General features: G+C 45.0%; 2 protein-coding genes across 2 annotated transcripts in view; both read right to left on the reverse strand.

Annotated features, from left to right (window-relative positions):
- The window catches only part of Uhrf1bp1 (UHRF1 binding protein 1), a 47,557-nt gene extending 45,284 nt beyond the window's left edge, over nt 1–2,273 (reverse strand). Inside the window, exon 1 of the mRNA XM_042683848.1 lies at nt 1,996–2,273. Within this exon, the coding sequence (XP_042539782.1) occupies nt 1,996–2,039 (44 nt within the window). The 5' untranslated portion in view covers nt 2,040–2,273. The remainder of the gene's footprint in view (nt 1–1,995) is intronic.
- A 3,577-nt stretch (nt 2,274–5,850) lies between these two features.
- On the reverse strand, nt 5,851–20,415 carry Snrpc (small nuclear ribonucleoprotein polypeptide C). Its single transcript, XM_042684021.1, has 7 exons — nt 20,376–20,415; nt 20,205–20,280; nt 19,840–19,882; nt 15,282–15,390; nt 11,985–12,074; nt 10,164–10,268; nt 5,851–6,192 (listed from the first exon to the last, which is right to left on the reverse strand). The coding sequence occupies exons 2-7, from the start codon at nt 20,210–20,212 to the stop codon at nt 6,068–6,070; spliced, it is 480 nt and encodes a 159-aa protein (XP_042539955.1). The 5' UTR covers nt 20,213–20,280; nt 20,376–20,415; the 3' UTR covers nt 5,851–6,067.
- Nucleotides 20,416–27,066: the final 6,651 nt, after the last annotated feature.

A 27,066-nucleotide genomic window follows, 5' to 3' on the forward strand; every position in this document is an offset into this window, starting at 1 on the left:
ACTGACACCAAAAAAAATAACAGATATTTATTCAAATTATTAAAGTTTTCCTCTGGTCTTAGGTCCCAGTCCCACAATTGTAGGGTTTTTTTTTGTTGTGGTTTGTTTTTTTCCTTTCGGTTGTACAGCTTGAACTCAGGGCCTGGGTACTGTCCCTGAGCCTCTTTGTCCTCAAGGCTAGCACTCTACCACTTGAGCCACCGTGCTACTTCTAGTTTTTGAGTGGTTAACTGGAGATAAGTGTCTCACAGGGACTTTTCTGCCTGGGCTGGCTTCCAACCATGATCCTCAGATCTCAGCCTCCCATGTAAGAAGATTTTTTACAGGCCTGAGCCACTGGTGCCCAGGGCCAATCTGCAATCTTTATTCTTTATTTCAAATATTTACTTAAAACACCTGGATTGACTCTACCTGAAAGAACATATATTAGGTTATTCTGATAAAAGATTGAAAGCCACTCTCCAGCTCTAGTTTTCAATATGCTTTTTCTCTATAAGGTTGTGATTAACCAAAAATGTATCTGAATCAAGTTGAAAATTAAAGCCTAACATTAAAGTATACCAGAAGTGCCATCCAGAAAAAAAGAGACACAGTGGCAAGGACTAACACACACACACACACACACACACACACACACACACACACGTGCGCGCATTATGAGGGCAATGGAAAGACCTGAGTACAAGGCCTGAGTGTTCCATGCTGACTGGCCTCTTCCCTGACCCCTTACATCCTGAAAACTCAATGACCATTGTAGAGCAACAAAGGCTGGCTAAATTATCAACTATTACCACCAATTCTGACCTCTGGAATGAGGAGCACAAAACTAAGTAAAAAACTAGCTACCAAATTTTTTGGCCACCAGTTCTGACAAGTTGTAATCGTAACATCAGTCATTCATTCATAGATGAAACTGTCTTGCCAGCCCAGCCACTCAAGTCCTGCTAACATATTGAGTAAAATAGCAAGACATAACAAAGCAGAAGTAAACGAACATTGATAGTACTTTTCAAACCAGGCTGACAGAAAAAAAAATTTAAAAAGTCTTCTTAATGGGAAGGTTGCTGAAACTTTATCCCCAACTCTCATGACCTTTCTCTAATTAGGAGGGAGAAAGCAGCTTGAAGGAGAGAAAGGGCCTGGGTGCAGGGTTTACATCTTTTCAAGGGTAATACAACAGGGATAGGGGCTGGGAAGATGGCTCAGTGGTAGAGCGCTTGCCTCGCGTGCACAAGGCCCTGGGTTCAATTCCTCAGCACCACATAAACAGAAAAAGCCGAAAGTGGCGCTGTGGCTCAAATGGTACAGCACCAGCCTTGAGCTGAAGAGCTGAGGGACAGCGCCCAGGCCCAGAGTTCAAGCCCCACGACCACCACACACACACACAGGGACAGACTGAAGAGGAGAGGGAAGCTCTGGAGTTCAAGCCCACGACAGACAGACAGACACACACACACACACACACACAGACTGAAGAGGAGAGGGAAGCAAAAAGCCAGTGTCTGCGTTGGGAAAGGGGGTGGGGAGGGCGCCCTCGGGAGAGGGACGGAGGCCTGGGTGACGGGGTTCAGAAGCCACTGGGGGAGAAAGGCTCCGGGAAGGCGGTGGGGCGGGTTAAGAGGCGGGAGGCGCGTCCAGAGGCCGAGGAGGCAGAGGGGGCCGGATGGGGTGACCCGCTCCGAGCTCTGGGAGCGGAGGCCGCAGGCCAGAAGGGTCGGGGAGGCACGGGAGGGAAGGGGACCGGGGCTGACGGGCTGGGAGAAGACCGGGCTCCGGCGCGAGCGCCCCGACCCCGCGGGCCCAGGAGGGCGAGGGTGAAACGGAGTGGTGACAACGGTCGGCGCCGGCGGGCGCGGGTCGGGGGCTGTCCCAGCTCGAGTTGGGGTGGGTCAGGGAGGGGGAAAGGGCAACCACGGAGCCCCGCTCCGGCAGGAGGTGGGTTGCGGGGGTCAGGAAGGGACCGGGACCGGGCCGGGGCGGCGCGGGCGCTCTCACCGGGACAGGTGCTTCAGGATCTGCTTCTTAATGATCCCGGCCATGCCGGAGCCGCGGCCCGCGCGGAGGGCGGGCGGCCAGCTGTGGCCTCCTCAGTCGCGGAGAAGAGGCGGCCTCTCACCTCGCCGCCACGGCGCAGGCACCGGATGCCGCCGCCACCGCAGCCGCCATCACGCGCTCTCGCTCCGGCCTCCGCACAGGGAATTCCGCCACGATCCCACCTACCCTCGCGGCGCCACAGCCGCCGGCCTGGACGATCGGCGAGCGCTCGCAGCACGCCCGACTGGCTCGCGGCGGCCGGAGCGAGGGGAGGGGAGGGGCGGGGACGCGCGCGCGGCGACGTAGGGCCGAGCGCGGGGTGTGGCGGGAGCGCGCGCGGCGGGGGGCGGGCTAGGATCTTCCCCCGCCTTATCAAGGTTCACACCCTGGCCTGTCGCCCGGTGCATCCATCCGGAGAAGCCGAAATTAAAAATAAATAAATAAACGTGCAGGAATACGTTAGTTGCGCGTGGTGGTACCGGATCCTGAGGCTCCGGGGAGGAGGTCCCCAAAAGGGAGGCCTCTGCTAGGCTCTTGGGTACTTCTTGGTGATGTCCCAGAAAAAACTTAGAGGACACGTCGAGGTAGAAACTAAGAAAGTTTACTAATAAAGCAAAGTCGAGAATTTAGCACACAGCCTAGCCATGGGTACGGCCAATACTGATAACAGGTGCAAATGAGTGTTTTAACATCACGGGCATTCATGATGACAAAGTTAAAAAGCTGGGAATTGGCTCAAAACCACCTTCTCACATTCTCTTGGGCTCAGCGACTGTTAAGACTGACCTGCTTGTTAAAGTTCAGCCACTGATGTCTGGGCATCTCTTGGAAGAAAGGTCACCTGTACTTTCAAGACAGCTGTCCAGCCAGGCACAGGTGGCTCATGCCTGTCATCCTAGCTACTCAGGAGGCTGAGATCTGACGATCACAGTTCAAAGCCTGCCCAGGCAGGAAAGTAGCCCATGAGATTATCTCCAATTAACTACCAGAAAACCAGAAGTGGTGCTGTGGCTCAAGTAGTAGAGCGCTTGCCTTGAGCTGAAGAGCTGAAGGACAGCACCCAGGCCCAGAATTCAAGCCCCATCACACACACACACACACAAATTCAAGCCCCATCACACACACACACACACACACACACACACACACACACAAATTCAAGCCCCATCACACACACACACACACACACACACACACAAATTCAAGCCCCATCACACACACACACACACACACACACACACACACACACACACACACCTGCATAGAGAAGGGGAGTAAAAATGGGGCAAAATACTAATAGGCTAACTTGAATACATTATTTTTTATATTATACTCTGTGTGTGGTTCTTGCAGATTTTCTGTAAATTTGAAATCTCGAGTCCCCAAAGTGTAAGGTCAGTAACATTTCCATCTACCTTATTCCTACCCTTGTCTGATGAACTACTGTAGATTCTGCATTTAATTCTATCCACAAAGTCTAAACCTCACAATTTCCAGTTAGGAGAAGAAAATGTCTCCAATTGGTTATTCTTATTAAATGCTTATAGGCCTTAAGGATACTGTCAGATAAACAGAAAGCAGCCCAGGCTTTTTTCTATTGTTCACCAACCAACTAGAAGCTAAGATACTATCTGACAGAAGCTATTTAAATGGGACAAACGCTTCATCATCAGTGGACTTTTTCCATAGAGGATAATGGCTCTGTGTAAGGATCTCATTTCTTGTGCAGCCTGGAATCAAGTTCAGTGTTCTGACAAGTCACTAAAAATCCCTGGCAGTAACAACAATGACAGCCTGGACTTATAAATGCATTTACACTAATTTTAGATTGGCCTATAGAATAGAAAACAAATGTGATTTTCCAAATTGTCATTCCTTATAAGTCTTGCCAGTAGCGTCTTGTGTACACCTATACAAATGCTTTATCTACCTTGGCTGCCTTCAAACTGCAATTCTCAGCCTTCTAAGTAGCTAGGATTATGATGTGAGGCAGCCCCCCCAACTTCGTTTTTGTTTTGGTACTAGGGCTAGAACCCAGGGCCTCACTCTCACTTGGCTTTTTCACTGAAGGATTAGGCTTCTACCAGTTGAGTACAACTCCATTCATAACTTTTTTCTAGTTAATTGGAGATAAGTCTCATAGACTTTTCTGCCCAAACTGGCTTTTGGTCTTAAAAGGTCCTGTTTGGTCTAACAACATCTTGTTAGGGAGCCCACACTATCGTCTTAATTTAATAATCCTGTCTTTACTTCCGAAATGCTGGGATTGGGCTGGGAAGGTGGCTCAGTGGCAGAGTGCTTACCTTGCATGCACGAGGCCCTGGGTTCGATTCTTCAGCACCATATAAGCAGAAAAAGCTGGGAGTGGCACTGTGGCTCAAGTGGTAAAGCGCTAGCTTTGAGTTGAAGAACTGAGGGACAGCAGCACTCAGACCCAGAGTTCAGGCCCCACGACTGACCAAAAAAAAAAAAAAACAGCACTCAGACCGAAGTGCTGGGATTACAGGTATGTACCACATTCATAGAATATGCAGCTGTACGAATGAATCACACTTGTTAAGTATGCTCTTTATCGTAGATAATATGTATTCTACTTAAAAATGCTTGCTGTTAACACATAACCTTTTAATGTATCATTTTGTGTTTGTGCAAGTTTACTTGTAAGATAAATTCCTAGTCATGGATATGCTAAGTTTAAGGTACAGGTATTTTAATTTTGATACTGTGAAATTGCCCTCTCCAAAACAATTTTATTTCTGCTTACATTGTAAAAGTTTAAATTATACACTATACTGAATATGAATAGTGCCAGTGGCTTCCTTTCTAGATGCTTTTCTAAAAATATCCTATACTAGCAGCTCACTGATGTGACAGCTTTTTTTTTTTTTTTTTTTTGGGGGGGGGGTCCAGTTGTGGGGCCTGAACTCTGAGCCTGGGCGCTGTCCCTCAGCTCTTCAGCTCAAGGCTAGTGCTCTACCGCTTGAGCCACAGTGCCACTTCCAGCTTTTTTCTTTTTGCTTATGTGGTGCTGAGGAATCGAACCTAGGGCCTCAGGCTTGCATGCAAGGCAAGCGCTCTACCACTAAGCCACCTTCCCAGCCCCGTGACAGCATTCTTAAATCATTTTCTGTACCAAATAATAGCATAATTATTCAGAATTTTCTGTGTGCACGCGCCAGTCCTGGGGCTTGAACTCAGGGCCTGAGCACTGTCACTGAGATTTTTTTTTTGCTCAAAGACACAGCTTTTGGGTAGTTAATTGGAAAGAGAAGTTTCATGGACTTTCCTGCCCAGACTGGTTTTGAACCATGACCCTCAAATTTCAGCTTCATGAGAAGCTTGGATTACAGGTGTGAGCCAAAAAGAGGAGAGCCCAGAGAAAGGAGAAGCTGAGGCAAAGTTAATTCTTGGCATTTTTAGCTGATATGCATCCAACATGAAGTACTGTCCCCTACTTCAACAGGAAAAACCCACAACTGTGAAAGTGTTACCCAGTAATCTGTTTATTATATTAATCAGAAAAACCTCTCCAGGGCTGGGAGTGTAGATAACTGATAATTTGTCTGGCCACACATGAGCCCTGGGTTTGATTCTCAGCACCTTTTCTTTCCACAAAGAAAGAAAAGCTCTACAGGGTTAGAATTTATTTACTTAAGATAACTACTAAACAAAGGCAGAATGTGGAAACTTATTCTACTGCTGAGAAACAAGAATCCACACAGAGAACATGCTGAAGAGAATGTGCTAGAATGCAACTAGAATGTTTTATCTCTTTTATGATATACAAAGAATAAAGACAAAAAAAAGGGAACACACTTTTAACTAAAAGAGCTAATAGTTTTATTTTCACATTTCACAATACAAATGAAATCTGTTTTTTCTGTCCCACTTCTCTCCTCCAAATCTATTCTTTTGATAAAAGGAAGCAAGTCTTCCTTGTCATGCTGTTGGAAAACACCCAGTGTCACCAATGATCTCCTGGTGAAGTTGAACAAATAATATAAAACTGATAAGGCCCCCCCCTCCTTTATTCTTATCTGTCTGGTCTAGTCATTCCTGGCCGAGTGGGCACCATCATGGGACGAGCAGGAGGTCTCATCATTGGAGGCCCAGGCATCATTGGCATGTGACCTCCCATGGGTGGCCTCATTCCAGGAGCTGCAGAAGAAATGGAAAAAAATAAGAAAAAAAGGAAGTGAGAAAGTATTTATGAGCAAGCTTGATGAGACTTCAATTAAAATTTTAAAAAGAATCCTTTCCCCAGCAAAAGGCTGCCAAAAGATTTACGTGACAGAAGAAAATGCAACAAATTCATCATATTTGTAAATGACTTAAAGACATTGCCAAACAAAAAAAGTCAACACAAGAACCATATAGTAGTCATGATGTAATAATAGCAAGGAAAACTATAAATAGACTTCGGAAGTCACCAGGACACTAGTTCTCTAAACTGATATTTTTTCTCACCCAGGGAAATTCACAAGTACATCACATGGTATTCAGTTAACTCTTCTTACCAGGTATAGCCAGTATATAAACAGGAGCTATTTCACGAATATACACAGGCAGAGGGACAACCTTACTACGAAGGGTTCATTCACAGTTGTAGGGAAGGTGAACAAAAGGCCCATTCTAAGAACCTGTCAGTAACTATACTTAGCTCAAGTCAAAAAATAATAATAATAGGAAGTGTCGCTGTGGCTCACGCGGTAGAGCGCTCGCCTTGAGCTGAAGAGCACAGGGACAGCACCCAGGCCCAGAGTCAAGCCCCACAACCGACCAAAAAAAAAAATAAAAAAAAATAGGCTGCCAGACGCTGGTGACTCAGGCCTGTAATCCTAGCTATTCAGAAGGCTGAGATCTGAGGATCACGGTTCAAAGCCAGCCCAGGCAGGAAAGTCAGAGAGACTCTTGAATCTCCAATAAACCACTAGAAAACCGGAAATGGCACTGTGGCTCAAGCGGTGGAACACTCGCCTTGAACTGAAGATAGCAGGGACAGCGCCCAGCCCCAGAGTTCAAGCCCCACGACCAACCAAAAGAAAACAAAAAAGGCAATAATGTGATTTTTAGCAATTATCATATATAAATTTTATTTTTCTAGTGCATTTTACAAACTATTAATATTTTTTTTTGGTCAGTTGTAGGCTTGAACTCTGGGCCTGGGTGCTGTCCCTCAGCTCAAGGCCAGCGCTCTACCACTTGAGCTATAGCGCCACTTCTGGTTTTCTGGTGGTTAATTGGAGATAAGAGTCTCACAGCCTGCCTAGGCTGGCTTTTTTCAACTGCAATCCTCAGATCTCAGCCTCCTGAGTAGCTAGGATTAAGGCATGAGCCACCGGCACCAGGCTCAGACCTTCTTAAAGATCAATTTCAACAGAAACACAGAATAAATGCTAACTCCTAAATTGCACAAAGATTCATGCTTAACATAACCCATATTTAAGTATTTCTTACAGGAACACCAATGGTTAAAAAATGGACACCTGAAACTTGTTTTCTTTGCTCTCTATAGTGGATTTAATCTAAATTAGATGTCAACATTAGGATTTCATATACAAGTATAGACTCTTTAATTTTTCATTATAAGAATGCTGAAACACTATACAAAAGAACAGGAAAAAAGTATAATAAACATCCATGTTTTCATCTTTCAGCTTCAATATTTACCTATCCATGACTACTGTTGCTTATATATACCCCCAACTCATTCCTAGCTCTTCCCAACCCTCAGCTATTTAGTTAAAACACAAACCCCTCACTGGGCGCCAGTGGCTCAGGCCTATAATCCTAGCTACTCAGGAGGCTGAGATCTGAGCTTTGAACCATGATCCTCAGATCTCAGCCTCCTGAGTAGCTTTTCCTTCTTTTTGACAAAAGTCTTACTATGTTGCCCAAGATGATCTTGAATTCCTAAAATCAAGCGATCCTCCTACCTCACCCTCCCAAATAGCTGAACTAAAACCCATGACATGCCAGCTGAAAGCAAGCTCAATAAATCCCTAACCCCCTGGACATCTGAATGTGATTCTGACTTTAGGAAGATTAAGCCATCTAAATCACTTCATTATATTTAGATTATAAATCGAGTAAGTCAAGGACTCTATGTGTACTTATCCATACTTCCAAATAATACCCACAGCAGGCATGCCAAATACTTCTGTCTAGAAAGCTACTCAATTATCTTTGCATCATATTTTTCTAGTTGAATTGTAGGTATCAGACACCTCTGTTCCTAAACCTGATTATGTCAGTCACATTTACAACTAACTACATAACTTAATTATTCTGCAAAGCAATAAAATGTGTGAGATAAGAATTGTTTCTGGGGCTGGGAAGGTGGCTCAGTGGTAGAGCGCTTGCCTTGCATGCCTGAGGCCCTGGGTTCGATTCCTCAGCACCACATAAGCAAAAAGAAAAAAAGCCAGAAGTGGTGCTGTGGTTCAAGTGGTAGAGCACTAGCCTTGAGCTGAAGAGCTGAGGGACAGCGTCCAGGCCCAGACTTCAGGCCCCATGACTGAACCCAAAAAAAAATAAGAAGAAGAATTATTTCTGGGGGACTTGGAAGGTGGCTCAGTGGTAGAGTGCTTGCCTTGCATGCATGAGGCCCTGGGTTTGATTCCTCAGCACCACATAGGCAGAAAAAGCCAGAAGTGGCACTGTGGCTCAAGTGGTAGAGTGCTAGCCTTGAGCTGAAGAGCCGAGGGACAGACCCAGAGTTCAGGCCCCACAACTGACCAAAAAAAAAAAGAATTATTTCTAGGGCTGTGAATGTTGGTTAGTGGTAGAGTGCTTGCTTAGCATGCATGAAGCCCTGGGTTCAATTCTTCAGTACCATATAAACAGAAAATGCTGAAAATGGTGCTATGGCTCAAGTGGTAAAGAGCTAGCCTTCAGCAAAGAAAGCCCCAGGACTGGCCAAAAAAAAAAAAAATCAGTTCAGGCAGGAAATTCAGTGAGACTTATCTCCAATTAACCACCAAGAAGCCAGAAGTGGAACCTTGGCTCAAATAGGGAGTATGCTGAGTAGTTAGAAAGACAGGTGTGAGCCACCGGCGCCTGTATCCTAGCTACTCAGGAAGGCTGAAATCTGAGGATCATGGTTCAAAGTCAGCCCGGGCAGGAAAGTCCGTGAGACTCTATTTCCAAAAAACCACTAGAAAAATACGGGAAGTGGCACTGTGGCTCAAGAGGTAGAGCTCTCGCCTTGAGCTGATGAGTACAGGGACAGCACCCAAGCCCCATGACCAACCAAAAAAAAAAAGAAAAGAAAAAAGAAAGAAAGACAGGTATGAAGGCTGGGAATGTGATTTAGTGGTAAAAGTGCTTGCTTAGCATGCAGGAAGCCCTGAATTCACTTTCTCAGTACTACCATATAAACAGAAGAAGCTGGAAGTGGCACTGTGGCTCAAATGGTAGAGTGCTAGCCTTGAGCAAAACAAGCTCAGGGACTCTGAGTTCAAGCCCTAGGACTGGCAAAAATAAATAAATAAATACAGGTGTAAGCCACCCACATGACTGAGCCTAATCAAGTTGTAAGAATAAATCTACAACAGGAGGGGGCTGGGAAGGTGGCTCAGTGGTAGAGCGCTTGCCTTGCATGCCTGAGGCCCTGGGTTCAATTCCTCAGCACCATATAAGCAAAAAGAAAAAAGCCGGAAGTGGCGCTGTGGCTCAAGTGGTAGAGTGCTAGCCTTGAGCTGAAGAGCTGAGGGACAGCGCCCAGGCCCAGAGTTCAGGCCCCACAATCGGACCGCCCCCCCCCCAAAAAAAAAAATCTACAACAGGAGGAACCCTACTCTTTAGCAAAACTAGAGGATGAGGTAAGAAGAAAACAGGAGGGAGGGAGAACGACTGAGGCAGTGACCTCCTGCTTTCAACAATACCAGCTTGGAGTGGAATGGCTCTACTGGCACAGCATCAACCTAGCAAGTATGACTAAAAAACGGTCACTGGATACCATCCAATTATAGTGATAAAATGAATACTTTTTTTAATCGTTAAAGGTTAACCAAACCTAATTTGTTACAACAGAAGTCACAATAATATTTAGAAAGCTAAAGAAAAAATTACATTTAACTGAAGAACAAACAATGGAGGACACTAGAAGGAAAGACATTCCAACTTACCAGGTCCCACAGGCATCATCCCAGGAGGAGGTGGGCCCATCATTGGCATCATGGGAGGGCCTCCCATGTGGGGAGCGGGCATCATTCCAGGGCGAGGAGGACCCGCTAGAATAGAGAATGAAACTTGGAGTTAAAAGTTTCTTACAAGGGGCTGGGAAGGTGGCTCAGTGGTAGAGCGCTTGCCTTGCATGCCAGAGGCCCTGGGTTCGACTCCTCAGCACCACATAAGCAAAAAGAAAAAAGCTGGAAGTGGCGCTGTGGCTCAAGTGGTAGAGCGCTAGCCTTGAGCTGAAGAGCTGAGGGACAGCGCCCAGGCCCAGAGTTCAGGCCCCACGACTGGACCCAAAAAAAAAAAAAAAAGTTTCTTACAAGTCAATAGTTTCTCTTTTTTAACTCATAAGGTCTCATGACCTAGTTCTAATTCTTTTTCTGTGTGTATGTAATCTTTTTTGTTTTTTTGATCGGTCATAGGGCTTGAACTTTGGGCCTGAGCACTGTCCTTCAGCTCTTCAGCTCAAGGTTAGCGCTCTACCACTTGAGTCAAGAGCACCACTTCCAGTTTTCTAGTGGTTTATTGGAGATAAGAGTTTCACAGGGGGGTCTGGGAAGATGGCTCAGTGGTAGAGCGCTTGCCTTGCATGCCTGAGGCCCTGGGTTCGATTCCTCAGCACCACATAAGAAAAAAGCCAGAAGTGGCGCTGTGGCTCAAATGGTAGAGCGCTAGCCTTGAGCTGAAGAGCTGAGGGACAGCGCCCAGGCCCAGAGTTCAGGCCCCACGACCGGACCCCCCCCAAAAAAAAAAGAGTTTCACAGGGGCTGGGAAGGTGGCTCAGTGGTAGAGTGCTTGCCTTGTATGCATGAGGCCTTGGGTTCGATTCCTCAGCACCACATAGGCAGAAAAAGCTGGAAGTGGTGCTGTATCTCAAGTGGTAAAGCGCTAGCCTTAAGCTGAAGAGCTGAGGGACAGCGCCCAGGCCCAGAATTCAGGCCCCACAACCGAGCAAAAAAAAAAAAAGAGTTTCACAGCTTTTCCTGCCCAGACTGGCTCTGAAGTGTGATCCTCAGATCTCAACCTCCTGAGTAGCTAGGATTACAGGCATGAGCCACCGACACCCTGCTTGTTATTTTTTTTTAAGATGTAATTTTATTATTTGCCATTAGTTACCATTTCTTAATTTAGGTAATGAACAGAATACATTTCTTTTTTTGGACAATGTCATGCTATCTTTGCACCGTTTCCCACTCCCATCCCTGCCCACAAGAAACATAGGTCATTTTCCACATAGTGTACACTAAATAGCATGATGGGTCTAATTCTTTTTTTTTTTTTTTTTGGTCCAGTCAAGGAGCTGGGAAGGTGGCTCAGTGGTAAAGCGTCTGCCTTGAATGCATGAGGCCCTGGGTTCAATTCCCCAGCACCACATAAGCAAAAAGAAAAAAAAGCTGGAAGTAGCGCCGTGGCTCAACTGGTAGAGCGCTAGCCTTGAGCTGAAGTGCTGAAGGACCGCACCCAGGCTCAGAGTTCAGGCCCCATGACCGGACCCCAAAAAAAAAAAAGTTAGCCCAGGCAAGTCTGTGAGACTCTTATCTGCAATTAACCTCCTAAAAAAGCCTGAATAGGAGCTGTGGCTCAAATGGTAGAACTAGCCTTGCACAAAACACCTCAGGGAGAGCACCCAAGCCCATAGTTCAGGCCCAAGTAGTAGCATACACACAAAAATAGCTGTAAATAGAATTACCTCCACTAAAGTAATTTTTACTATCTACATATTAATTCAATAAGCATTTGAAATAATTACAGTTTATTTGCAATAAACTTACGGAGACTGGGAGGAGGTGGAATCATTGCCCCGGCAGGAGGAGGAGCAGAAAATGGAGTGGGAGGTATCTTTCCTTGTTGAAATGCAGCCGCTTCGAAGATGAGACAAAAAAAAAAAAAAAAAAAGAATTCAAAACAACCAGTTTTTATTGTAAATTTAATTACTAAATTGTGGCACTAATTTTGAAATAATTTTCATCTACTAAAAACTGTAATTATGACTGATTTAGGTTTTTATAGCTTTTCTAGAACATATTCATTTAGAACACATGCTTTGTGTATGTGCAATAATTAAGTCTGAATTGAAAACCTTCAGACTTGCTAGGTAGGTACTCTACCAACTTAAAGCACACCCTTAGCCCTTTTAAGTTGTTTTTCAGGTAGGGTCTCATTTTTGCCCTAGATAGCTATATAATAATCCTTCTATATAATCCTTCTACCTATTCCTTCCAAATAGCTAGGATTACAAGCATGCGCCTCACACCCAGCTTGTTGATTGTGATGTTGTCTTGTGTGCTTGCTAACTTTTTACCTGGGGTGGCCTAGCAATCTTTCCATGTGCCTCCTAAGTAGCTGGGATTCCAGGCTTACACCAACATGCCTGCCTACTTTTATTTAATGTTTAATATAGCGCCAAATAACTACAGGACTAGGTGTGGTAGAGCATACCTATAATCCCAGCACTTGGAAGGCTGAGGCAGGATTACTTCAGTTTAGAAGTCTGAGATCAGCTTGGGCATAAACAAGACTATGAGAAATTAAATGAAAACTTTCTACCTAGCCAATATTTTTTACCAATGAGAAATAATTATCTGTAATCCATATATATGGTTTATAAGCAATTCAAGCTATTCAATTTTTTTTTCAATGTGCAAAACATGCTTAATAGTAAGGCTTTAAAAGATTTCTAGGGGCTGGGAATGTGGTTCAGTGGTAGAGTGCTTGCCTAGCATGCATGAAGCTTGGGTTTGATTCCTTAGTACCATATAAAACACTGTATCACTATGGTATACTGCTTTTTAAATTAGTGCAATGAAGTAGGAGATATGGAAAAACCAAAGATTTCAAAGGAAGAGCCTGCTCTGAAGATTATGATCTTTTTAAAAGAAAGTTCACTACAGGGCTTGGGATCTGTCTCAAATGCCTAACCAAACACAAATCTGAGTTCAAACTCCAATACTGAAAGGTAAAAAAAAAGTCCATTACTGGGCTGGGAAGGTGGCTCAGTGGTAGAGCGCTTGCCTTGCATGCCTGAGGTCCTGGGTTCGATTCCTCAGCACCACATAAGCAAAAAGAAAAAAGCCGGAATTGGCGCTGTGGCTCAAGTGGTAGAGCGCTAGCCCTGAGCTGAAAAGCTGAGGGACCGGCCTAGGCCCAGAGTTCAGGCTCCACAACCGGACCCAAAAAAAAAAAGTCCAATACTATCAACTTTCAGAATATGTGAGGCAAGATCAAAGAAATAAAATGAAGATCATTAACATCTGTCTTAAGAATTACAAATAAATATTAAAACATACATACATACATATAGGCTGGGAAGGTGGCTTAGTTCAATTCCTTAGTAACACATAAACAGAAAAAGCTGAAGTGGCACTGTGGCTCAAGTGGTAGAGCACTAGCCTTGAGCAAAAAGAAGCTCAGGGACAGTGCCCTAGGGTCCTGAGTTTAAGCCCCAGAACTGGCAAAAAAAAAAAAAAAAATTCTATCCCTCCCATTTCTTTTTCTTTCTTTTTTTTGGGGGGGGGGGGTCCAGTCATGGGCCTGAACTCTGGGCCTGGGTGCTGTCCTTCAGCTCTTCAGCTCAAGGCTAGTGCTCTACCACTTGAGCCACAGCGCCACTTCTGGCTTTTTTTTTTCCTGCTTATGTGGTGCTGAGGAATCGAACCCAGGGCCTCATGCATACAAGGCAAGGGCTCTACCACTGAGCCATCTTCCCAGCCCCTATCCTTCCCATTTCTGAGTGAAAATACTGTATCACTATGATTTACTGCTTTTAAAATTAGTGCAGGGCTGGGAAGTGAAGAGCTGAGGGACAGTGCCCAAGCCCAGAGTTCAGGCCCCACGACTGGACCCAAAAAAATTAAAAAAAAAAAAAAAAGAAAGAAAGAAAGTGGCACTGTGGCTCAAGCAGTAGTGCTGTAGCTCATGTGGTAGAGTGCTAGCCTTTAGCAAAAGCAGCTTAAGGACAATCAGTTCAAGCCCCAAGACTAGCAATAAATAAATAAATGTCTCTCAAATTAATAAGCAAGAACCACAGACCTACCTCCACCTTTTTCTATTCAAACAGAAAACATTTCTAGGTCAGGAATATGGCTTAGTGGTAGAATGTTTGTCTAGCATGCATGAAGCCTTGGGTTCGATTCCTCAGTATCACACAAATAGAAAAAGCCAGAAGTGGTGTTAATAGCTTGAGACAGAGCACTAGCCTTGAGCAAAAGAAACTCAGAGATAGTGCCCAGGCCCTGAGTTCAAGCTCCAGGCTGGCCAAAAAAATTTTTTTTCTAAAATTTATGAATCGGGCTGGGAAGGTGGCTCAGTGGCAGAGCGCTTGCCTTGCAATGCATGAGGCCCTGGGTTCAATTCCTCAGCACCACATAAGCAAAAAGAAAAAAGCCAGAAGTGGTGCTGTGGCTCAAGTGGTAGAGTGCTAGCCTTGAGCTGAAGAGCTGAGGGACAGTGCCCAGGCTCAGAGTTCAGGCCCCACGACTGGACCAAAAAAATAAATAAATAAATAAATAAAATAAAATTTATGAATCAAGCTAGACACCACAGGCTCACACCTATAATCCTAGGTACTCAGCAGCCAGAGATCTGTTGTTCATGATTGGAAGCCAATCCAGGCAAGAAAGTCCTTATCTCCAATAAACTACTCAGAAAAAGACAGCAGGGGCATTGTGGTTCAAGTGAGCACAAAGAGGCTCAGAGACAAGCAAACTCAGACCAAGTTCAGGCCCCAAGACCAGAAAAAAAAAAAATGTGAATAACGACATATTCTACAAAATCTGGTTCACATCAACAGAAAAGTACTAGGCAACTCTATTCTCCCCTCTTCTCCCTTACTCTACCTCCCAATCTAACCAATCCTGATAGTTCTACCACTGATGTTTCAGCCTAAATAATTAATATTAATGGGTTCCTATATTGCTGGGAAACCGATGGCCTTCCATTTCTTTCATTCAACATGGGCAAATGCCTCTACTTATTATTCAGAATGAGTCTGCTGCTGTGAAAAACAACAAAGAGAGGGATGAGAAAGAATAGGAACATTCTCTCACTTGGAACAAAAGAATGAAACATACTTGTCTTGTCAATCAGGCTCTGAGCCTGCTCTTCCATCCATTTCTGATAGTAGTCTTTTACATTCTCTTTGTGTTTCCTACCACTGCAGTGTGTCTTTCTCACAGATGGCTGTAAAACAAAAAGGTCATTATCAGACACAGAAACAAACTTTGAAAAATTTATAAAGCTTTACCTTTACATAATATTCCAGCTAACTTTAGCCAGATGTTAAAGCATCTGTCACACACACACACACACACACACACACACACACACACACACACACACACACACACACACACACACACACACACACACCACATACCACATACACTATCCAGCAATACAATATAGTAATTTATATATTCTATTTACTATCTAGACAAGGGTTTAACAAACTGGCCTGTCAGCAGGCTGCCTATTCTTGTAACAGTACTGGAACACTGACATTTGTTTTGCTTTTGGCAGTGCTGGTGATGGAACATAGAGCTTCATGTGTGCTAAGCCTACACTCCAGCCCCAACAAATACATTTATTTGTTTATTGTCTATGAGTTCTCTGAGTTGAGTAATTACAGCAAGATCATATATACGCAAGCCTAAATTATAATCTGCCCTTTAAGAAAAAAAGTCAACACTGTCCAAAAAGAAATGTATTACCTGACTTAAAAAATGGTAACTCCTCTGTACAACACCTTAATAATGACAATATATATGTGTGTGTATACATATGTGTATGTGTATATATATATATATACACACATATATATTTATATAGGCTAGGGATATGGCTTAGTGGTAGCATGCATGAAGCTCTGGGTTCTACTCCTCAATACCACATATACAGAAAAAGCCTGAAGTGATGCTGTGACTCAAGTGGTAGAATGCTAGCCTTGAGCAAAAGAAGCCCAGGCCCTGAATTCAAGCCCCCAAGACTGGCAAAAAAAAAAAAAAAAAGTTTTATTCAGATGTAATGGACATACAATAACACTATACAGCCAGGCGCCAGTGGCTCACACCTGTAATCCTAGCTACTCAGGAGGCTGAGATCTGTGGATCACTGTTCAAAGCCAGCCTGGGCAGGAAACTCCATGAGACTCTTGCCTCCAATAAACCACTAGAAAACCGGAAGTGGTGCTGTGGTTCAAGCAGTAGAGCGCTTGCCTTGAGCTGAAGAGCCCAGGGACAGCGCCCAGGCCCAGAGTTCATGCTCCATGACCGACAAAAATAAATAAATAACACTATACATTTTGAATTTTGTATGTTTCTGGCAGTACTTGGGTTTGACCGGATTTTACACTTGTTAAGGAAACACCACTCCACTACTGCATGCCACCAGCCTTTGGTTTTTTATTTTCTTTGTATTTGGGGGGGGGGGGTTATTTTCTTTGTATTTGGGGGGGGGGTAAATGGGTACGTGTGCACACATGTACCAGTCCTAGGGCTTAAAATAGGGCCTAGGCACTGTCTGAGCTTTTCTGTTCAAGGTTAGGGGGTTTTTTTGGGTCCAGTCGTGGGGCCTGAACTCTGGGCCTGGGCGCTGTCCCTCAGCTCTTCAGCACAAGGCTAGCACTCTACCACTTGAGCCACAGCGCCATTTCCGGTTTTCTGGTGGTTTATTGGAGATAGGAGTCTCAGGGTCTCTCCTGCCAGGGCTGGCTTTGAACCGCAATCCTCAGATCTCAGCCTCCTGAGTAGCTAGGATTACAGGCGTGAGCCACCAGCACCCAGCTCAAGGTTAGGGTTTTATCACTTGAGCTATATCATCATTTCTGCCTTTTTGGTGATTAGTTAGAAGAGCCTCAAGATCCTCAGATCTCAGGGTCCTGAATAGCAAAGATTATAGACACGAGCCACTCCCACCCAGCAACTCTTGTTTTTTGTGTTTGTGTGTGTGTATGTGTGTGTTTTTGTGCCGATCCTAGGACTTGGACTCAGGACCTAAGCTTTTGTGCTCAAAGCTAGCACTTTACCACTTGAACCACAGCTTCACTTCTAGATTCTTGGTGGTTAATTGGAGATAAAGAGTCTCAAGAGCTATACTGCTTGAGCTGGTTTCAAACTGTGATCCTTAGAAGGTAGGATTAGACACAAGAGCCACTGAGCACCTTTTGGTTTGTTTGTTTTTGTTTGGCTTTTTTTTTGGTCAGTTGTAGGGCTTGAACTCTGGGCCTGGGTGTTGTCTCTCAGCTCTTCAGCTCAGACTTGGAAGCATAGCTCAGGTGGTAAGAGCACAGCTCAAGGCAAGCACTCTACCACTTGAGCCATAGTGCCACTTCCAGTTTTCTAGTGGATTATTGGAGATAAAGAGTCACATGGACCTTCCATAAGCCAACCCTGCGTGGGCTGGCTTTGAACCCTGATCCTCAGATCTCAGCCTCCTGAGTAGCTAGGATTATAGGTGTGAGATACCAGTGCCTGGCTTGAGCTATGTTTTTTAAGACTTTTTTTTGGTCGGTCATAGGGCTTGATCTCTGGGCTGGACGCTGTCCCTGAGTTCTTCAGCTCACATAAGCCACAGCACCACTTCCAGCTTTTTTCTGAGTAGTTTATTAGAGAAAAATCTCACATACTTTACTACCCTGGCTGGCTTCAAACCTGGATCATCAGATCTCAGCTTTCTGAGTAGCTACAATTACAGGCATAAGCCACTGGCACCGCCTAAGTAAATCACTGTATATTTCAATTAAACTCACGGGAACAAAAGCCAATTTCACTAAAACTGTCCATAATGAAGCAATAAAAATATTAATTTTAGTAACTCAGCTCTTCAAGTTCATAACCTTTTAATGTTATGAATTACAAAATGGAAAGATGAATAAACCACTTCAACATATTAAAATATGAGGTGATTTGTATAAGAAAGTAAAGTAGTAACTGTCAAGTTTTGTTTTTTTGGTCAGTCATGGATCTTGAACTTTGGGCATGGGCCCTGTCCCTGAGCTCTTCAGCTCAAGGCTAGTGCTCTACCACTAGAGCCACCGAATCACTTCTGGTGGCTCATCAACTTTCCTGCCCAATCTGGCTTTGAACTGAGATCCTCAGATCTCAGCCTCCTGAGTAGCTAGGATTACAGGTGTGAGCCACTGATGTCTGGCTCATCGAGACTGCTTTAAGAAGGGGAAGAGGGGGCTGGGAAGTTGGCTCAGTGGTAAAGCGCTTGCCTTGCATGCCTGAGGCCCTGGGTTCGATTCCTCAGCACCACATAAGCAAAAAGAAAAAAGCTGGAAGTGGCGCTGTGGCTCAAGTGGTAGAGCGCTAGCCTTGAGCTGAAGAGCTGAGGGACAGCGTTCAGGCCCTGCAACCAGACCCAAAAAAAAAAAAAAAAGAAGGGGAAGAGGCATGAGGGAAAATGATGGGAGGTGAGGCTGATTAGGATACATTTGTTATTGTGTGTAGAAAGGTCACACACATGAAACAATGAAACTCCCTGTACAACTAATACATGATAATCAAAAGGATATGATGCAGCTGGGCACAGGTTGCTCATACTAGTAATCCTACCTGCTCAAGAAACTGAGATATGAGGATTGTAGTTTGAAGCCTTCCTGAGCATGAAAGTGTGTGAGATTCTTATCTCCAATTAACCACATAAAAAGTCAAAAGTGGGCTGGAAATGTGACAATGAAACAGTGCTTGCCTAGCATGCATGAATCCCTGGGTTCAATTCCTCAGTACCACAGAAACAGAAAAGAGAGAAGTGATTCTATGGCTCAAGTGGTAAAGCACTATCCTTGAGCAAAAAAAGCTCAGGGTCAGTGCCCAGGCCCAGAGTTCAAGCCCCATGACTGACAGTCAGTCATGGGGCTTGAACTCTGGGCCTGGGCACTGCCCTTCAGTTCTTCAGCTCAAGGCTAGCACTCTACCACTTGAGCCATAGTGCCACTTCCGGTTTTCTGAGTGGTTTATTGGAGATAAAGAGTTTCACAGCTTTTCCTGCCGGGGTTGGCTTTGAACCGTGATCCTCAGATCTCAGCTTCCTGAGTAGCTAGGATTATAGGCGTGAGCCACTGGCACCAGGCTAAAGTTATATATTCAAGATACGCTTTTTTTTAAAAAAAAAGTATATGATTCCATTTCAAAGAAAATCATGTATGCAATTGTTTTTGCCTTTTTAGCTTTATATTCCATCCATCTCCAAACTATTTTTAATATTTTTGATCTCCAGTAAAAGCACTAGCTGCTGCAAACTTTCTTTTTTTTTTTTTTTTTTTTTGGGGGGGGGAGGGGGGTCCGGTAGTGGGACCTGAACTCTGGGCCTGGGCGCTGTCCCTCAGCTCTTCAGCTCAAGGCTAGCGCTCTACCTCTTGAGCCACAGTGCCACTTCCGGCTTTTTTCTTATGTGGTACTGAGGAATCGAACCTAAGGCCTCGAGCATGCAAGGCAAGTGCTCTACCACTGAGCCACCTTCCCAGCCCCTGCAAACTTTCTTAAATTACAACAGTGCAAACATATACTGTAGTAATCTACAACAATGTCTTAAACTTCAACAGGTTGGAAAGCATAAGCCTACATATAAAGAAATCCTATTAATTACAATAAGGCTTTAAAAGAAAACATGAAAAGACACACCACTTACAGAGTCATGGGTGAGGTATGTGTCGCAGTAGTCACAATAAAACCTAGAAAGAAACGGAAGAGAAAAAAGATGCCGACCAGTCAGGAGATACCCATTCACAGACGTGCTATTCGCTGACGGTTGACAAAAGTCACTGAGCGACTCAAGACTCAAAATCAAAGCGTCTGACAAAAACGGCTTTTCCTGCGGCCTCAGAGCGGCCGTCCCCCACCCACACGCTAACCGGGGTATCTGGAACTTCCGTTCTCCCGGAGGAACCCCACCTTTCCCTCCAGGTTTCATGAGCCAGATCCGCCCTACGACCCTCTCTTGGGGATCCAAATAATAAATTCCGCCGCCCCCTCCAGTTTTAGCCCCCGACTTACTTGGGCATGTTGCTGTGTGGGCCGTTGTCTCCGTGCCGCGCCGCCAGGAAACCACGTAAAAACCAGGCGTCGACGCCTGGAAAGTGACGAAATAACGCGACGGCTCCAGGAGAAGCCCAGTATATCTGCAAGCCTAGAGAGGGCGGGACTTCCGCTTTCCCGTTTACCTACCGTAGAGCGGGAAAGGGGAGGACGACAGGTCCCGACGAGATTCGAGCAGCTTCGGAACCCCTGGTTTTCATTCTCAACTGCCCTGAAGGGTCCTTGCGTACTCGCTTCTATAAATGACTTAAAAACAAACAGCAGTAAGCCCTCATCGGTGGCTCACTCCTGTATCCTGTCTATTCAGGGGGAGGCTGAGAGCTGAGGACCGCGGCTGGAAGCCAGGCGAAACAGTCAAGTCTGTGAGACTCATCTCCAATTACGCACCAAAAAAGCCGAAAGTCAAGCCGTGGCTAGTATTGAGCCCCAAAGTTCAAGGACAGCTCTCAGACCTTGAGTTCAAGGATCTGACACACACCCAGGACTGGCACACACACACACAGTTCACTAGAAGGTAAAACATAAAAGCGATATATAATAACAGTCAGAAGATAACATACAGCAAAATAAAGCCAAGTGCAAATTGTTTTACATTTCAAGGCTTACCCTGTCTCACTGTGGTATTCAAGAAGAATTATATATGACAATGCTTGTGAAATGTTAGTATGGACAAAGGGTGAACAAATTCAACAGTGGTACTCAGTAGGCTCTGTGGAAAATAAAATGCAACTTGAGGGCAGGAATAGGAGGAGAAATCTGAGGGAAAATAAAGGGTAACACTTTCCAAAAAAGTATGTATTCATTACCTGACTTAAAAATGATAACTCCACTATATATCACCTTAATGAAAACATTTTAAAAAAAGAAAAAAAAAATCGCCCAGCACCAGTGGCTCATGCCTGTAATGCTAGCTACTCATGAGACTGAGCTCTGAGGATCCTGGTTTGAAGCTAGCCTGGGCAGCAAAGTTTGGAAGATTCTTTTCTCCAATAAACCACTCAGAAAAAGCTATAGCTCAGCCGGGTGCCAAGTGGCTCACGCCTGTAATCCTAGCTACTCAGGAGGCTGAGATCTGAGGTTCACAGTTCAAAGCCAGCCCTGCCAGGAAAGTCAGTGAGACTCTTATCTCCAATAAATTACTCAAAAACCAGAAAACCACTGTGGCTCAAGTGGTAGAGGCTCGCCTTGAGCTGAAGAATACAGGGACAGCGCCCAAGCCCAGAGTTCAAGCCCCATGACCGACAAAAAAAAAAAAAAAAGCTGTGGCTCAAGGGGTAGAGCTTTAGCTTAAACACAAGAAGCTCAGGGATAGCCCTCAGGCCCTGAATTCAAGCCCTAGACTGGGGAAAAGAAAAAAAAAAAGCTTAGGGACTACAGCACCCAGGTCCTGAGTTCAAGCCCCATAACCAACAACAACCAAAAAAAAAAAAAAAATCCAAAAACAAAAAGTTTAGTATGGCTGGGAGTCAGTGGGCAGGAAAGTACGTGAGACTCCTTTTTGTCATTTTTGTCTTGGTTTTTTTTTTTTTTTTTTTTTCTGTTTTTTGTGGGTCATGTGGCTTGAACTCTGGGCAAGTGCTCTACCACTTGAGCCACAGCACCACTTCAGCTTTTCTGGTGGTTAATTGGGAATAAGAGTTTCACGGACTTTGCCTGCCTGGTTTGGCTTTGAACCTCGATCCTCAGATCTCAGCCTCCTGAGTAGCTAGGATTACAGGTGTAAGCCACCTGCGCCCAGCATGAATGTGAGACTCAAGTACAAGTAACCACCAGAAAACCAGAACTGGCACTGTGGCTCAAGTGGTAGAATGCTCACCTTGAGCCAAAGAGCTCAGGGACAGCACCCAGGCCCAGAGTTCAAGCCCCACATCCAAAAAAAAAAAAAAAAAAGTTTAGGGTTCACCCTAAGATAAGTACTTGTCTCTTTTTTTTGGTGGCATGAGCCACCTGTGCCTGGCTTCCCCCACTCCCAAATCTGGAACCCTAACATAGGGTTTAAAAAGTTCTCCTAGGGCTGGGAAGGTGGCTCAGTGGTAGAGCGCTTGCCTTGCATGCATGAGGCCCTAGGTTCGATTCCTCAGCACCACATAAGCAAAAAGAAAAAAGCCGGAAGTGGCGCTGTGGCTCAAGTGGTAGAGCGCTAGCCTTGAGCTGAAGAGCTGAGGGACAGCACCCAGGCCGAGTTCAGGCCCCACGACCGGACCCAAAAAAAAAAAAAAAAAGTTCTCCTAAGTTGAATCAGATGCCAGATGATAAACAGCTCTAGCTGGGAGAGGTAATTAACAATCTTCGGCCTACTCTATCCTGCAGATGAAATCAACCAGGTGACTTTCCAACACCCTGGGTTTCTGAAGACATCTAAGCCAGGAAAATGAAAAGAACACTGGGACCACTATAAGGGTGCCCATCTGACACCACATGGTGACAGTAGACACCATCCTTCTTTGCCTGGACAGGTGAAGAAAGAACTATTCATTAATTCTGCTATGATTATTTTGCCTCCCTACAATAAACAGAGGATTTGCTGCTAAGAATAGAAGAGGTCAAAGTCCCAGGGCCTGGAGAGTATGTTGGTTTTTGAACTTCTTTATTAATCTAAAGCTGTCAGACCAACAGGTTGTGGCATCAGGAAGAAGCTAGACTGGCACGAATCACTAAAGCAGAAGAACAGGTTTGGCAGCAAGGTTTTGAGTAGTTCTTTACTGAAAAGGAGTTATTACTCTTGAAATGCCCTTTTTTTTTTTTTTTTTACGATAAGTATGGCTTCTTTCTCTGAGTTCATTTTATTAGCAAAGTATATGTATCTAGCCTTACTCTAGAGGTGTCAAGCTGAAAAGCTGAAGGCAGAAACATAAATGGCCTGACCTCTTGATAATGCAACACTCCTGCAGAAGATAGCATTGTGGTCAGCAATCACACACACACACACACACACACACACACACACACACACACACACACACCATTCTGCTGCCCTCGGGCATATTGTCCTTTGTTTGTTTGATGCCAGTATTAGCGCTTGAGGAACTGGGAAGGTGGCTCACTGGTAGAGTGCTTGCCTTGTATGAGGCCCTGGGTTCGATTCCTCAATACCACATAAGCAGAAAAAGCCAGAAGTGGGGCTGAGGCTCAAGTGGTAGAGTGCTAGTCTACAGCTGAAAAGCTGAGGGACAATGCCCAGGCCTAGAGTTCAGGCCCTACAACTGACAAAAAAAGAAAAAGAAAAAAGGACTTGATATCAGGGCCTGGGCACATCTCTTATCTTTTTCACTCAAGGCTGGTGCTCTGCAACTTGAACCACAGCTCCATTTCCAGCTTTTTGTTGGCTAACTGGAGACAAAAGTCTCAAAGACTTACCTACTTGGTCTGCCTTTGAACCTGGATCCTCAGATGTGAGCCTTCTGAGTAACTAGGATTATAGGCATAAGACACTAGCACCCAGTAAGGGCATTTTATTTTTAGTGGCTTGGCTTTTCCTGAGAGAGAAGGGAAAGTAACGTGTACTAAGCACATGGTTGGCGTCAGAACTTTTTTTTTTTTTGTCTGTTGTGGGACTTGAACTCTGGGCCTGGGTACTGTCCCTCAGCTCTTCAGCTCAAGGCAAGCACTCTACCACTTGAGCCACAGCACCACTTCCAGTTTTCTGGTGGTTAACTGGAGATAAGAGTCTACTGGACCTTCATGCCAGGGCTAGCTTCGAACCACAATCCTCAGATCTCAGCCTCCTGAGTAGCTAGGTTTACAGGCATGAGCCACAGGTGCCTGGCTTGGTGTCAGAACTTTAAGTGTGCTTTTATTATGTTATCTTATGGAATTTGAAGTCTTTTGTTTGGTTTTGTGATTGTGTGAGTGTGGATGTATGTGGATGTGTAGACATATGCATGATTGTGCATATATGTGATACGTGAGTCTGAGGGTGCATGACTGTTCATTTGCGTGAGTGTATGTATGTGGAGCTGTGCATGAGTGTGCAGGCCAAGCGTGAGCATATGTGCTCTGTGCACATGTGTGTGCACGTGAGATCCAAGAATACAATGTAATCTGAACAAAATTATATAGGTATAAGTGGCAAAGACAAGATCTGAGCCCAGACAATAATGTTTGTATGCATAAGTGTACATGAGCGTTTGTTCATGTGGGTGTCAGTGTGTGTACACATGAATTTGTGCATGTGTTTATGTATAAGTTTGTGCAAGTCTATATGCACTAGTCTATGTGCATGAGTTTTAAGTACAAGAGCATGAATATGCATGTGTAGGTATGTGTGGCTTATGCATGAGTATGTGTGTGTTTATGTGTTTGAGTGTGTTCATATGTGCTTGTTGGTATGCCTGCTAGTGTGTATGTAGACATATATGTGTTACATGTGTGTGAATGTGTGTGGATTTGGCCTCCACAACCAAAGAACACATTTTGAAATGACTTACTCCTTTGTTCTTAGAACAAAGGAAGTATCTCATGATCATTATGCACGGTACTCCACGTCTTTTAGCTTAATTTAAAAAAACACCATGGCCTAGGAATGTGGCTTAGAGGTAGAATGCTTGCCTATCATTCATGAAGCCTTGGGTTCAATTCCTCAGTACCACATAAACAGAAAACGCCAGAAGTGGCGCTGTGACTCCAGTGATACAGTGCTAGGCTCAAGCAAAAGCAGCTCAGGGACAGTGCCCAGGCCCTGAGTTCAAGCCCCAGACTGTCAAAAAACAAAAACAAAAAACCTCATCTTGGTGCTGATGATTCACACCTATAATCCTAGCTACTCAGGAGGCTAAGATTTGAGGATCAAGGTTCAAAGCCAGTCCAGGCAGGAAAGTCTGTGAGACTTATCTCCAATTAACCAAGAGAAAACTGGAAATGGATCTGTGGCTCAAAGTGATAGAGCACTCGCCCTGAGCAAGAGGGCTCAGTGACTGGCTAGGACTGTAGCATAGTGGTAGAGTATTTACCTAACATACATGAAGCCCTAGATTTGATTTCTTGGTACCACATAAACAAAAAAATAAGTAAAGTTAGAAGGAAATATTTTGCCAGTTTGCTGGAGGCTCATCCCTATAATCCTAGCTACTCAGGAGGCTGAGATCTGAGGATCACAGTTCAAAGCCAGCCCAGACAGGAAAAATCCATGAGACTCTTTATCTCCAATAAACTATTCAGAAAAAACTGGAAGTAGCTCGGTGCCACTCATACCAGTAATCCTAACTACTCACAAAGTTGAGATACTAGGGTCCCAGTTCAGCCCAGGAACGTCCAAGAGACTCATCTCCAATTAACCACCAGAAAACTAGAATTGGCATTGTGACTCAAGTAGTAGAGCTCTAGCCTTGAGCTGAAGTGCTCAGGGACAGCGCCCAGGCCCAGAGTTCAAGACCCATGAGCGACAAAAAGGAAGGAAGGAAGGAAGGGACGGAGGGAGGAAGGGTGAGCGAGAGAGGGGGGAGAGAAAGAAAGAGAGAGAGAAAGAGACAGGGAAGTGGGAAGTGGCACTATGGATCAAGTAGTAAAGTGCTAGCCTTGAGTTACATTTGTGGTGCTGGCATCACAAACTAAGGTCCTGAACCAGGTGCTGGTGGCTCATGCAAAAATAAAATTAAGCTGGGCGCCAGTGGCTCATGCCTGTAATCCTAGCTACTCAGGAGGCTGAGATCTGAGGATCTGAGGAAAGTCCATGAGACTCATCTCCAATTAACCACCAGAAAACCGGAAGTGGCTTAAATAGTAGAGAGCTTGACTTGAGCTGAAAACCTCAGGGACAGTGGTCAGGTCCAGAGTTCCAGACCTATGACTGACACACAAAAAATAAAATAAAACAAAAAGGATTTGGGGTATGGCACAAGTGGTAAAGCTCCTGGCCCTGAGTTGTATGTATGCATGAATGTGTGTGAGAGAAGGAGGGACATAGCTCAGTAGTAGAATACTAGCTTAGTATTGTGAGGCCTAGTTTTTTGTTTTGTTTTGTTTTGTTTATCAGTTGTAGGGCTTGAACTCAGGGCCTGGGCACTATCCCTGAGCTTCTTTTTTTTTTTTTTTTGTCGGTCGTGGGGCTTGAACTCTGGGCCTGGGCACTGTCCCTCAGCTCTTCAGCTCAAGGCGAGCGCTCTACCACTTGAGCTACAGCGCCACTTCCGGTTTTCTGGTGGTTTATTGGAGATAGGAGTCTCACGGTCTCTCCTGCCCGGGCTGGCTTTGAACCGCGATCCTCAGATCTCAGCCTCCTGAGTAGCTAGGATTACAGGCGTGAGCCACCAGCGCCCGGCTCCCTGAGCTTCTTTTGCTCAAGGCTAGCACTCTTCACTTGAACCACAGCACCACTTCTGGCTTTTTCTGTTTATGTGATACTGAGGAATCAAACCCAGGGCTTTATGTATGCTAGGCAAGCACTCTACCACTAAATCTGTCTTTTTGTTTTGTTTTGTTGTTGTTGGTCATGGGGCCTGAACTCTGGGCCTGGGCGCTGTCCTTCAGCTCTTCAGCTCAAGGCTAATGCTCTACCACTTGAGCCACAGCACCACTTCTGGTTTTCTGGTGGTTAATTGGAGCTAAGAGTCTCTTGGAGGGCACTGGGAAGGTGGTTCAGTGGTAGAGTGCTTGCCTTGTATGCATGAAGCCCTGGGTTTGATTCCTCAGCACCACATAAGCAGAAAAACCCGGAAGTGGCTCTGTGGCTCAAGTGTAGGGCGCTAGCCTTGAACTAAAGAGCTGAGGGACAGTGCCCAGGCCCAGAGTTCAGGCCCCACAACTGACCAAAAAAAACAAAAACACAATCAGGGGCTTAGGGCAAGAATTCCCTGGAGCAAGACTTTCCTAAACAACCCATGAT

This window comes from Dipodomys spectabilis, unplaced genomic scaffold, assembly GCF_019054845.1.
Source record: "Dipodomys spectabilis isolate Male_0828 unplaced genomic scaffold, ASM1905484v1 ptg000085l, whole genome shotgun sequence".
Lineage (NCBI taxonomy): Eukaryota > Metazoa > Chordata > Mammalia > Rodentia > Heteromyidae > Dipodomys > Dipodomys spectabilis.